Genomic DNA, 14086 nt, shown 5'->3' on the forward strand with positions numbered 1-14086 from the left:
CTGGAATGAATGTTGTAAGATTTTTTAAAGTACAATATATTGGAGATTAAAGAAACAGTGCACAAAAAAAGTTAATTTCTATTGCTCTAAATTAAAAAGTAATGCATATGGAAGAAGTTTCATGATCAAGGTCCAATATTTGGTCAACAGGGGGCGACATTTAAAAAAAAATCCTGGAATGTCAAGAAAGTGCATCATTACACTGAAAATTTGTATCAAGTTTAGAGTGAAAGAATTAAGGATCTTAGGATGTTTAAGAGAGCTTTGACCTTCAGTTGCCCGAGTTTCTTCATTTCCTCTTTGGTAGTGAAGTAGTTGACGGCTGCGTATTCGATGACGGTTAGAAACACAAACAGAAAGCTGGTCCACAAATAGATGTCCACCGCTTTCACATATGAGACCTGAGGCATGGACGCTGACACTCCAGTAATTATGGTGGACATAGTCAACACCGTAGTGATGCCTGGATTGAACACACATGCAGAGAGACACACTGACTATACTCTGATGCAGTCACATTTATCATTGATCAGCTAACGAAAATCCAGTTTGTAGGATGAACTCAATCCACACAACTGGGAATTTTTCGATAGGGCAAAAGATTTCCTCACAGATGGCCACGTTGACCAACAGAACGATGCTTGAAAGTGACTTCTGATTGAGCTAGACTTTTAAACATCATTACACCGTTGGCACTAGACAACAGACATTTTTTAGCCCAAGAAACTTTGCTAATTTGACTGCAGTTTTAGACCGATTTACAAACCAATCAGATGTCAGGACTAGGTTAGGGTTACCACGAGTTATAAAAGAATTTTTTTTTTAAACTTCTGTGACACGATCACTAAAAAACACAGCTAATCAGAACCCATTTTGCAGGATTTTGGATCAATGAGATTTCATAATGGGTGAAGCTACAGTGTGAAGCCTCATAAATAGGCTATGTTCACATTACAGCAAATTATGCATATCAGTACTGTTTTTTGTGTGAAAAATATGGTCATTCTCACACATAGCTTGATTATAAATGAGAGTGAAAAATGCATTTTGTGTTGATGTTAAACCTGGACCAATTCCTACTTAGCCTAATCATTATCGTCTTCAGAAAAACTTTATGATTTTGTTAAGCAGCAATATACCTAAGCAACCTACACCACACATGTTGCAGTCCAACAACATTAAAATAAAGCTTCCTAAAGGGGGGCTTCACAGAGATACACTAGAAGAACCATTTTTTTGCATGTGTGTGTATAGGTGTTACGCACCAAGCGAGACACGGGCCGGTACTGCCCTCCTGTCGATCCAAAAAGACACCCAGGACAGCATCACCATCAGCATTGTAGGAAAATATGTTTGCAGCATAAAGAAGAATATGTGTCTTCTGAGGATGAAGTTGATGTAGAGCCTATTGTACCAGCCTGACAGAAACCAAACAGGACAAGACATAAGATTTGTCATAGCATGAATACACAGAAGAAGAGAGAGAAAAGCAAGCCGTACCCGTGCTGCTGTACAGCGCCAGACCATGTGAGGGGTGAAACTCTTCAATGAAGAACTGAGAGAGAGCAATCTCTTCTGTCCTCAAAGAGTCATTGCCATTTTTCCAGTACAACATGAGGTCGCTCTCAGCATACGCATCTGAATGGAATACAGGAGAGAAGTCAAAAGATAAAGAAAACAGGCAAAAGAAAGTGTGCCTGTTCAAGTCATGTTTATATACATGGATAACTTGAAGTGTGCTATTATGGCACCATTTTATTAAATGGCTCTTGATTCAAACAGCATTATGTGGCATTATGCTGGTTCTTGCAAATTGCAAATCAAACCACATCTGATTCAAAATTGGCAGTTGTAGCAAAGCACATACTATAAAATGAAATGGCTCCATGTACACCATGGGTTTAAAAGTAGCCTGGATAAAAATAGCTATTTTTAGATGTCATTTTTAAACATTAGAATTACTTGTGAATATAATGGCAAAAGCACTAAAACTAAAACACACACACACACACACACACACAAACACACACACGCACACACACACACACACACACACACACACATATATATATATATATATATATATATATATATATTTCTTGATAAATACCCTGTTTCACTCAGTTTTATATCACATTATGTGAAGAAATAAGTTGCAAAAAGCAACTCACAATGACTTTACTGCTATTATGTGTATCATCTTGTAAATTTTTAAAGTTAGAAAGTAGTGGAACTACTCTAATTATTTGATAAAATATCATTAAAAGTGAAAGGTTGCTAGGTTTACAGGCTTCACATGACATAATTTTAAAAAACTTTTCACAGAAAAGGTCAGGAAGCACTTGTCTGATGCAAACATACTGTATGTAACATGCTGCTATACTTTCGCAACAGTGCATATTCAAACATTTATTTCATTTCTTTATATACTTCCATTGTAAGCACCTTTCCATTACCATTATTTTACGGTCTAAATGGTGTCCAACAGCTGCAAGTTCCTTTAATAAAATGATCCACAATTGCCACATTTTCCCAACCTGTAAAACTTAATCTAAAAAAGAAACAATGTACTGTAGGTGGGACTCAATAAAAATTACACTAGAACTGAAGATGTTTCTAGGTGGAAACGCACAGCTCTCCAATTCCAGGGAACAGTTTTGAGAGTCCAATGGGAATCTGCTGAAATCCATTGAGCACAGAGAAGTAACTGTAATCCTGCAATAAAGAGAATATTCCATTATTAAAACATTACATATGAAGGAAATGTATCATCAGCGGTTGCAGGCATCTACCTGACGCTGTAAAGGATGTTGCCGTCTGGGTAAACCCTCAGCATTATGTTCTCCATGGTGGTATCATGGATGAAGGAGCGCTTGGAATGGACGAAAAAGACATCAGGCTTCCAGATCTTCTTTACCAGCCGGCCGTCAAATGTGCGGCTCAAATTGTTACTGGAGGGAAAAGCCAACCGCTCATCCTTCCAATAATGCCTCAGGTACAGAGTCATTGTGAAGTCCTGCAATAGACCTGTAGATTTTACTGACTTTATAGGTAAACATGACTAATAATAATAATAAGTATTAAGGGCAACATTGAAGAGCAGCCACTGGCATTTTTTTGCAAAAAATAAATTTTGACCTATATAAGGAAGACCTTTTACATTGTGGAGATTTATTTTGTAGGAAGGATTTATATAAAAAGAGAATGTGGATATTTACCATGTTTACTTCAGAGATGCTGTCTATACTCTCCACCTGCACATCAATGCCCACAGGGATGGCAGATCCTACAGAACGGAAGACACACTACATATGAATGCAGGACAACAGCAATGCCTTTGAAATCAATTTAGAGAGAAACTGTCTCCGCTGCTCCTACAGTGAGAGCATACGGAGCTCAAAATGTTACTCTAATCCTATTTGTCCCATCATTAATTAACAGTGGTTCACTGAATGGACAGCATTCAAAGCCTGGTTCCATTTCTCAATCTTCTTCAATCATATAAAAGAAAGCCAACAAACTACTGCCGTATCTAAATCTGATCTATTCCTTCGTCCTCCTACTTCTTTTACAGCACTGGAAGATGAATTATGTATATATATTCACACAGTGAATTATGCTTACATACAGGTATGCACCAGTTATCCATGTATGATGCAATTTGCCATATTTCTGCCAATTTGCCATTTATGTGCTTGCATGCATTTATAAATGTTTAAAGTTCAATATGTTGTTTAATACTATTTAGGGGTTGGCTGAGACCTGACTGAGGATTTAACTGTATATTAAAAAAAATTAAAAATCGAAGATTGTTATTCCACATAATATGAAAGGCCACTCAAGTTCACTTAAATAGAGTGACTCAATTTTCTCAATTTTCTTTTTTTTTTTTTTTTCTCAGACGAATACCATCAGAGTTGCGTTAAAAATGTCCTGGCTCTTTTTTTTGTGTGTGTGCAAAAAAAGGCAGATTTTTAAGCAAAATAAAGTGCATCCATCCATCATAAAAAGTACTCCAGGGGTAAATAAGGCCTTTTGAAATGAAGTGGTGCATTTGTGCAAGAAAAATATCAGTTTTTAAAACTATTAACTGTAATCTCTTACTTCCACTACTCATTAATTTAACTTACACTCACAAGAGAGTGGCATTCCAGTGGATGACGTAGGCATAGCATAAGCTATGGTGTGAATATGCTAGTTTCGTGAGAACCTAGTTTTGTTTACAGCAAAGGAAAAACAGTTTCCTCTTGGTTTATATAAGTTTTTCTTTATAAATTGTAATTTTCTACTTCTAATTCTTGACCGGTGTTTTGCTCTCTCCTTCGTGCTTCCACATTCATCAATTCTCACTCGAGTTTATACATCTACGTCCTTTTCCCAGAATATAACTTTCTGTCATCAGTGCGCGTACAACAGTAAACAGAAGTTAGATATTACGGTCTTTAAAGTTTTCAATATGGATATTTTTCTCAAGCAAATGCATTGCTTCACTTCAGAAGGACTTTATTAACCCACCGGAGCTGTGAAGAGCACTTTATATGATTTTCACTTCCATTATAAAGCTTGGAAGATTTGGAACTCTGATTGTATTTATCTAAAAGAAGAACGTCATATACACATAGGATGGCTTGAGGATTAGTAAATCATGGAGTAATTTTCTATTTTGGTTTAACTATCCCTTTAAGTATTCAAATATGTGTGAAAATTATTTATGAGTGGCATCTTGCAAGTTTCCATCTGTTTTACCAAGTCTGGGATGTAATACAGATTATTGTCCACCAAAGTGCATCTGTGTCCTCAACACCCATTCTCTAATTTGTGTTTGGCACAATCTGGGTCACGTTTGAATTTAGGACCAAGCTTGCCCCATTAAAGTAACCTCTGGCTGCTTTGCTCCTGAGCAGAGAGATGGCAACATCCACCTTGCTCTGCCCTCATCACAGTGAATTGGTTTATTAAAAATAACACCCTAAATGTATTCTTCAGGATCCAGATGAAAATTAATAATTGGAGCAAATAAACAGAGAGTCCTGACCTCCGAATCCAGGCCGCATGGCAAAGTCGTGGTCTTCGATTCTCAGCAGCTTTTCAGTTTTGATCAGGAGGGACTTAGTGCTGTCCTTTCTCTTTAATTTGTAGTCAATCCGTCTGAAAAATAAAAATAAAAAGGGTCAGGAGAAAAACACACACAGGCCATTACTGCACTCTCCATCTGCACATCAATGCCCACATAGCAGGAATGCTGTGCGGGGGCTGGACCCTTGCATTACAGAGAACTAAAACGTGTTTTAATCATTTGCCGACCTGTTTTCATGTCAGAATGTTACCCTAAACATCTGCCTCTGTGCTCCAGCATCTGTAATATGAAATTACTCAGCCATTAGAGGAATGATTTATAAAAACAGCTTGTCGTACAACAGTAGTTACGTGTGCCAGATTGTGAAAACGAGCTACGGTTTGGAGCGGTTCCAGAAGCCTCCTGAGCAAGTCATTCCCCGAGTCCTGAGAAATAAGACATGAAATATGCCAAAAACACGGCAGTGAAGGTCAGTCACATGCAATGTTTCACCTAACAAAGCTTTTCCATCTGCATGCTTTAATTGAAACCACAAATATTCTGTCAATCATGCTGTGCTCATTACACGGCAAAGTTAATTGCACACTGAAGTGAAATTACAAAATTAAACTCAAACTGAATACAGAACCACACAAGCACTTATGACTGTGTGATGAACTCATTACGCAATCACGCTAACAAAAACAGAACAGAGAACTAATGACAATGCACGCTGCTGTACACTGCTGTGATTATCTGAAAAATTAAAGTAAAATGACTAAATTACATTTAAAAATTAAATACATATTAATATAGTTAAATAGATGTGTGTTTTACCTTATTAATTTCTTTCTAAAAACCGAGTTCACCATGATAAAGCTTAATAAATATTCAATGCAGGGACACATTATGCATTAACAAAAATTACCTGGAAAACCTGGCTGTCATTGTAAAAAGGCTTTTTAGGAAACTGCTGGCGTGACTTTAATGCCAAACAGCAGTTTAGCTGCTCTCCATCCTCCACTTTGAAAGCAAAAATTAGATGATGGCACCAGGATGGTTTTAATTACAGAATGAAATAATATTCTCACTTGTGTGTAACTCATTACTCTGTGGTATACAACCACCAGCAATGGCTTTTAGCCACACTTGATTCCTCGTGTAGACAGATATTACAAAGATAATTCACATTTGCATTACTTGAAACTAAATAAACTATAATACCATATGAAGTGTAATACACTGTGCAAATACATCTTCTTATTTTATTCCAGCTATAGATGCCAAAGCAATATTTCTCAGAATCATTTAGATTAATTACTACTAAAATAACTAAACCTAAATGAACTATAAATTAATAAAAAAATAATTAAGTAAAACTACAGACATAAAAAAAGGAAGAAGATAAAACCTTGTAATATCCAATAGCATGTCAGAATGAAACACTTACAGTATTTTCAGTCAAGCCTCATGCTAAACAACACAGAAACCCTTAAGAACTGGTTCTGGTGTCCTCCTGTCTAATTAAACCCCCTGTTTACTCTTTCCTAATTACTGCCCATCTGTTCACACACTGAACCATGCTGGCAAACGACAGACTTGCAACATCTTTATGCAAAACTGATCAAATATTTAAACCCTTTTACAGTACATGCCTCTCTCATGCTCACCATAAAGACTGCATTTATTTAATAAAAAATCCAGTAATATTGTGAAAGGATTATTATTTTCTTTTTATTCTTTACAAAAAATGTATATAATTAAACATTTCTGTAATGGCAAAGATGAATTTACAGCAGTCGTTACATTGCTGCTCAATAAACATTTCTTATTGAAATCAGCTGTGCTGCCTAATATTTTTTTTCGAAACCATGAAACATTTTTGTCAGAGGTCTTTGATGACTGGAAAGTTCATAAGGATAACATGTCTTAGAAATAGAAATCTATTCGTAACATCATAAATGCTTTTGCTGTCACTTTTCCCCAGTCACTTTATTAATTACTTTAAAAAAATCGTATGACCCCAAAGTTTTGAACAGTATTTCAAAAGTAATTCATTACTCACCCTCTGAATCTGTTTTTGCCATGCTCAGCCAAGTAAACATCCTTGTTTTTCTTCCGGTTAGGATAGGGCTTGTTGAGCAAGGTGACGGGCCAGAGACAAGCAAGGCACAGCAGCCTGACAGTCAGCAGAACCAGCTTCATGACCAGAAACGATGACGGGAGACCTGTATCTCTTCGTCCGTAGCTGGAGTCCAGAATTCTTCCACTGAGCCAAGACGGGATGGTTCCTGGGTCCTGGCCATCCCAAGCAAACCTCAGGGAAACGTTAAGGCATTTGCTGATGTTCGCACGACTCCCAGTACAACTGTAAATCTGAAATCTAGTTTTTTTGATCGTATTACAGCATCTATTCAGCGTCCATCACCGCATACTTCAGCTGGTTGTGTGTGTCAGCGTGTGTCTGGTCTGTTGTCAGTGGCGCTTTGTCACCCAAACATAAATCACTATGAATTTATTCTTACTGTAATAAAAGAATGACATTAATTCCTCTCAAATCCTCTTATCTGTAGCTGATGGATCTTCCCTTAACCTACACAGTGGGATGGGACCATCTCTAATCGGGATTTCCACATGCCAGGAGTTATAGCTTTATGCCATCACTGTTGAAGATAAACTTGTCATACCTCAGTCCACTCATGTTCATACACTTCATTCGCTGATGCTGAGGTGAAAAACCTACAAACGTCAAGAGTGAAATGTAGCATTGATGGAGATATAATCCCGTCCTTGTCCTCTTGTTCACCTTCTTTCAAGAAAATATCATTGGTATCACAGATGTAGACCAGATAGATCATCAGATTTAGGCATCTGAGAGTAAATATTACAGCAAACGAACATTTGAAGGTAGTAGTGCTGGGTAAAACCATTGCATCTGTGTTTTTCAGAACGCCACTCTGGCATCACCTGATGCTCTGCTCCAGTTTCAGGCAGATTCCATCATTAGTTATTATTATAAAAAGCTCATGGACTAACCAATCAAATCACATTAATGCAATCAATTACATTACAGAAGCGTAGAGAGAGGGGGGAGGGGAGAGAGAGCAGGATCCTAGGATGGACGGATACAAAGAAGAAAAAAAATCATAAACCAATCGCCGACTCCCTGTGTCCAGTAATCCCAGTGCATTGCCTAATCTGGTGGATTAAGGCCTGATCAGCGGCAGAGACAAGCTACATCATCACAGATAGTGTAACTGCATTGAGTTTGACTGGTTTGCTAACCTTATCACAAGAGGAACTTGGCAATGTGTCAAAAAAAAAAAAAAGAGAGATCAAAAGAGATGATTAACTTTTGCCTCATGACTCCCAGCAAATAATGAATACAAATAAGCAAGTCAGTGTGTTTTTATTTTATTTTATTTTGTGCAAATATGGGGAAAATTCCAACCATGCATACAGTACATACACACACACACACACACACACACACATACATACATACATACATACATATATATATATATATATATATATATATCAAAACTATGAATTAACACATGTGGAATTATATATGGAATTATATACATAACAAAAAAAAATATTGAATTGTCATATTGTAGGTTCTTCAAAGTAGCCACCTTTTGCTTTGATTACTGCTTTGCACACTCTTGGCATTCTCTTGATGAGCTTCAAGAGGTAGTCACCTGAAATGGTCTTCCAACAGTCTTGAAGGAGTTCCCCGAGAGATGCTTAGCACTTGTTGGCCCTTTTGCCTTCTGTCTGCGGTCCAGCTCACCCCTAAACCATCTCGATTGGGTTCAGGTCCGGTGACTGTGGAGGCCAGGTCATCTGGCGCAGCACCCTATCACTCTCCTTCTTGGAATATATATATATATATATATATATACCTGTTTTTTGTAAAACATCAAGCATATCAATAATAAGAGTTAAGAGTCATTAATTTATTAATTATTTATGGGAACATTTCATAGGACTAATGAGTTTTTTTTTTCTTTTCTTAGTGTCATTCCCAACAATTGAAAAAAAATCATTAAATCATTAATCCATTCATTCAATTTGATAACATTTACTTGATGTATATTACAGTTTAACAGTTTTTCTTTTTCTTGAAAGATATCAATACAGTACTTACAATCATCGATATACAGTGCTGTTCTTTTGAACTTTCTATTCATCAATGAAACCATCACTGTTTCCACAAAAATATAAAGCAGCATAATGGTTTTCAACACTGATTATGAAAAGAAATGTCACCAAATCAGCAAATTAGAATGATTTCAGAAGGATCATGTGACACTGAAGAATAAAAAAATATAATAGTCATAGAATGACTACTGTATTTTAAAAAAAAATTTCATGCTCAGAAACTCCACCCATTCATGTATCAGCGCAAAGTGGCAGGGCTATGCTGATACTATGGGAGTGTGTATTTTAAAATAACCTAGTCAGTCTAGTCCCAGTCTAGTTCTCTGCCAGAGACGAGACTTCCCTCCACAATCAAAACACATGCACGTGAGTCTGCCTTTTAAATCATATCAACCACAACACAACAAATAATAAATAGTTCAAGCCTAAAGGAGAGCCAGAGACAGTTTCAGATTACTTTTCTACTTAACTACTAACAACAAAGAAACCAGAGAGACATTTTATTATTATCATCTACTATATGCTTTTGAGATTTGTTTTATTCTAAAGTTTTGTCAAATTAGCTATTTTAATTTAATCGCTTCTTGTCCTCCTGTAAAAAAGTGTGTGGGCTGTTTTGTTAAATTTAATTTCGGTAGGAGATTTGTGCCTACAAATGTTCTGTTATCAAGAGTGATCTTGATCCGGAAGATTCCACTTACAAAGAGAGAACGTGATCAACAGACTTCACACAAAACAAAAACAAGACTATGCTCAAGCTGAATGTAAAATGTTAAGATCATAAAACTGAAGGTTAATGTCAAAATCTTTATATACGCACAATATCCAATCGAATATAATTTGTCTCTCTTGATTCACTTGGTCACCCAAACTGAATCTATTGTTCACTGGGTTAAAAATTTGTGTGAAGCCTTTGGAAAAATTTATTTGTCGAGTATTGATTAGTATCAATCTGATATTCCAGTTGAAAGCAGCATTTATCTATTTAAAAAAATATCTGATATTAATAAATACAGTAAATAACCATTGTTTTTATCCCACTGTAGTTCAAGCCTTCAAGAAAAGAGAGCGATGACGGCTGTGCATTCTTGGATTTGTCTAATATTATTGTGGATTGCTGCTGATACAAATGGGAAAACTCCAGGTTGTAACCCTAACTTAAAACCTTCACTTCTGCAGGCCAACAGTGTAGTTCAATATAAGTACTAATATAAGTCACACAGATGGAAAAACTCTGCTATTGGTCTCAGCAATGTTTCACAATTTTAACCACGTAATGACCTCATGGTGTGGCTGAGACAATGAATTGTTCAGTTTAATCCAGGGAATCATAAGTTGTTCTTAAGAAAAGTGTAAGTGCAGAAATTCTCGCACCCTTTTGAGTAAAATCAGACCAAGGATTCAAAAGAAAAATGTCTGACTGACAAAACACTGGTCTGATTAATTGCCTGATGTTTATCATCATCAGGGAAACCAGCATTTCAGCTCTGTTTTTGACTTATGACCTAAATAGTTTCAGATCAAATTGGAGATCTCAAGATGGACTCCAAAAACAAGAACAAATCATGCCCTCCCATGAATGCTACTTGTCTATTTGATCCATTTAAACAGTTTTAGATACAAATGAGCCCTTTCAAAGTGATTGAAGATTAGACAAAGTGGAGAGAAATCCCTTTCTTTTACACTGCATAGTGTTTCAAAGCTCACGTTTTTCTCTTTACCACACCTCTAGATGTTCAGTTAACCTGCACGTTCTCAGAAGACTGTGTCCTGCCCTGTGTCTTTGAAGCAGCTGGAGATGAGATCATATACTGGTTCAGACAAAATGTCCCGATCCAGAGTTATATACAGGGGAGCGGCCGGTTAGATCAGCCGGATCAGCACTACAACAGCAGGACATCATTGTTCACCCAACTGATTCCCTCTGGCAATGCATCTCTTCATATCCAGAAGTGCGGCCCACAGGACAGGGGGAAGTACAGGTGCCTTGTCACCAGCAGTCGAGAAACTACTGAGCACTTCATCATAGTCAAGGTGGAAGGTGGGCTGTCACAGTTTATATTCAAGTTTAGGAATCATAAATGGAATTATTATACGTCAAATAGGGTCTGTAGTGATCATGTGACATATCTAATTTAACATAGTGAACTGTAACTATTTGCTAGAGGTCATTTCCATTGACAGACATCACAACAGGGCCTGAAACTATTGAAAAATAATCTTTTTTTTTTTTTTTACTTTATTCAACACAAATAGATTGTGAACCAGGATCTCAGAATAAAAAGGCTATGACAGGCTTGAAAATACTTTTTATTTTTTGTGTGTTTGATTTCCGGCATTCTAGCAATTATAATATAATTATTTAAAAATAAATAATTATTTATTTATTATTTATAGAAAATAAATAAATAAACAAAAAGAACAAAAGTCATTAAGTTTTGTCCCACATTTGTCATAATATTAATAATTAAAAATTACTTTCAAGCAGTAATTACCACGGCAGGTGCAGCTAAAAAAAAAATGTAATCATACATCAAATCCTGGGTGACTGTTTCAGAAAAACATCTAACATCAATATGTATAATAACTTATCACATAGAACAATTGATTATAATCTGCCACAGAATCCCTGTCAGAAAAAAAAAATGAATGAATAAATTATTTTTATGATTATTATTATTATTATTATTAGCATTATCATTGTGCCAAATGTGGGACAAAAGTTAATTTAAGTTTTAGGAAATGTAAAGTCCCACAAACCACCATAGACACCTGGCCAGGAAATGAATAAATGCATGAATATTTTATATATTTTATATGCCCAACAACACAAAGCATAGGGGTTTGAAAGATTTAAAAATAAAAATAAAAATGACTTGAAAATGATAAAGACACCACAAACAACAAAAACAACAAATAACTCTTGTCATTCCAGCCCCTATCCAGTCAGTGAGCTTGGAGACAACACGTCTCAGTGGTTTTGAGGAAGTCATATGCTCCAGTCAAGACGTCTATCCTGCTCCCCGTGTAAACCTGTTCACAGAGCCAGCCAGTGATTCCCTCCACCCCTTCACACGCAAAACGGCTGACAAACAAGGCCTGTACTCGGTGGAGAGCAAGCTCAAGAAGCTGAAAGATCTGACCTACATCTGCCTCGTCCAATCATTCTACAGGTCTCAGACATGGAGAGCATCACTGCAGGAGAAAGGTTTGATCTCATCGAGCCAACTCATGTCTGGTCGCGTTACATTGCATTTCATCATTGTTAGTATTACATGACATTGCATCACCAAATATTTCCGTGACCGACCAAACAATTACATGCAAATGAGAGAATATCATGCATCACAATGTCTCTGAACTTTTTAAATGGCACCTAGATACTATTTTAACCAGTTTTCTAATAAACAGAAATATTCGGCGTGGAAGGTCAGGACTTCATCATCCCTTGTGTGGCCCCATGGAACCTTCAGAACTTCACACTGACATGGTCCTTCTCCAAAGAACACAAGTCCACAACTATCTACACCTATGACAGCCTCACACAGCAGAGCTCCAGCGTTTGGAAGAGGGTGCGACTGGTGACCCCCAGGGGTCGAGGCGGAGACGGCTCACTACAGCTACACAACCCGCTGAGTCTAGAACACACTGGAACCTACACCTGCATCCTCGCTGCTCACCAGGCCACACATGAGGTCCACACGAGAGTCAACATCAGACAGACCAAATATGAGGTCCATTCAAGAGTCAGCATCACAGAGGCAAAACATCAAGACCATACAAGAGTCAACATCACACTGAAGCCTGGTGAGAGCATGTTATACCTGTAAACCATCAACATTATAACTTAAAAAATGAAGTTAAAATTACAAACAACAGTATTTTTATTTTTAAGAAGCATATAGGTCTGACTCTAAAAAGCCCGTTTTGCATTTCTTACGTTTTGGCAAATTGATGGCTAATTTGAACCAGTTAAATTGCAACTGTGAATGAACTAATAAAGAACCATAATATTTGGCAAAGGATTATTTAATGAGAAAATGTATTATTATTTTTATGAAGACTAGAATGTCATTTTTGCTGTTTTTATAATAGGGACATTTCTGTCCCTCCTTTTCTGTTCGGCTATATCTTTTAAGAACTTTAAAAATATGTCATATTTTATATATAGTATATCAGTATATCAGAGTATATCAGACTTTCATAATTATGGTTAAGCAGTAGGCACTATATTAAATTATTATTTTCACAACAACAAATAAAATTAATAAGATGAACTCAACAAGATGGCAATAAAAAGTTGAAATGCCATTGCTCAGTGATTTAGAGTAATGTTATTTTAGAGTTTCTCTTTGAGGGCCCTGTAATTTTATCAAGCATTACTTTTTAACCAGATATAAAAAAAATGCGTTAAAAAAAATGACTTACTAATATTTTTGCCTCCAAAATAATGTTACTTCCTGTATAATCATGTCATTTAGGAAGTATTTGTATTTGTTAAAGGTTATGCTAAAAATGGAAAATGTGATATCAAGGTACTCTGGTGATGTTGAAGACACAGGAAAACCCTGTGAAATAGCTTATATAATTATAATAAAAAATAAAAACTGGTTAAGTTCGAAACATGAAAGTTAAGTAAAGTCTCTTCAGTCTAATCTCTGGAAATTTGTTGGACGATTGAGTCAGCTAACTAAACAGCAAAGTGAGATGCTGAAATTTCATTCAGTTCTCTTGGAGTTCTCTTTTTCTCAAATAACAAACTAGTTTTCTTCGCATTTGACTCACCACACGAATTGTGTCTGCCGCGCAGAAAAACAACAGTCCGAGAGCTCCCCCCAGTGGTGGATTACTGCTGTTGTG

At 36.5% G+C, this 14086-nt stretch overlaps 1 protein-coding gene across 2 annotated transcripts in view; it reads right to left on the reverse strand.

Moving 5' to 3' along the window:
• The window catches only part of LOC128012922 (gamma-aminobutyric acid receptor subunit rho-3-like), a 14899-nt gene extending 813 nt beyond the window's left edge, over positions 1 to 14086 (reverse strand). The window contains exons 1-8 of one of the 2 annotated variants that reach the window (XM_052595512.1): positions 14012 to 14086; positions 5036 to 5148; positions 3219 to 3286; positions 2793 to 3016; positions 2633 to 2715; positions 1501 to 1638; positions 1266 to 1418; positions 270 to 463 (exon numbers count right to left, since the gene is read on the reverse strand). In XM_052595512.1, coding sequence (XP_052451472.1) covers positions 270 to 463; positions 1266 to 1418; positions 1501 to 1638; positions 2633 to 2715; positions 2793 to 3016; positions 3219 to 3286; positions 5036 to 5054 — 879 coding nt within the window. In that variant the 5' untranslated portion in view covers positions 5055 to 5148; positions 14012 to 14086. Of the gene's footprint in view, positions 1 to 269; positions 464 to 1265; positions 1419 to 1500; positions 1639 to 2632; positions 2716 to 2792; positions 3017 to 3218; positions 3287 to 5035; positions 5149 to 7121; positions 7534 to 14011 lie in introns of those variants that run through there. The other variant, XM_052595513.1, reaches the window with a different exon arrangement.

This window comes from Carassius gibelio, chromosome B24 (assembly GCF_023724105.1).
Source record: "Carassius gibelio isolate Cgi1373 ecotype wild population from Czech Republic chromosome B24, carGib1.2-hapl.c, whole genome shotgun sequence".
In the NCBI taxonomy this organism is placed as follows: Eukaryota; Metazoa; Chordata; class Actinopteri; order Cypriniformes; family Cyprinidae; genus Carassius; species Carassius gibelio.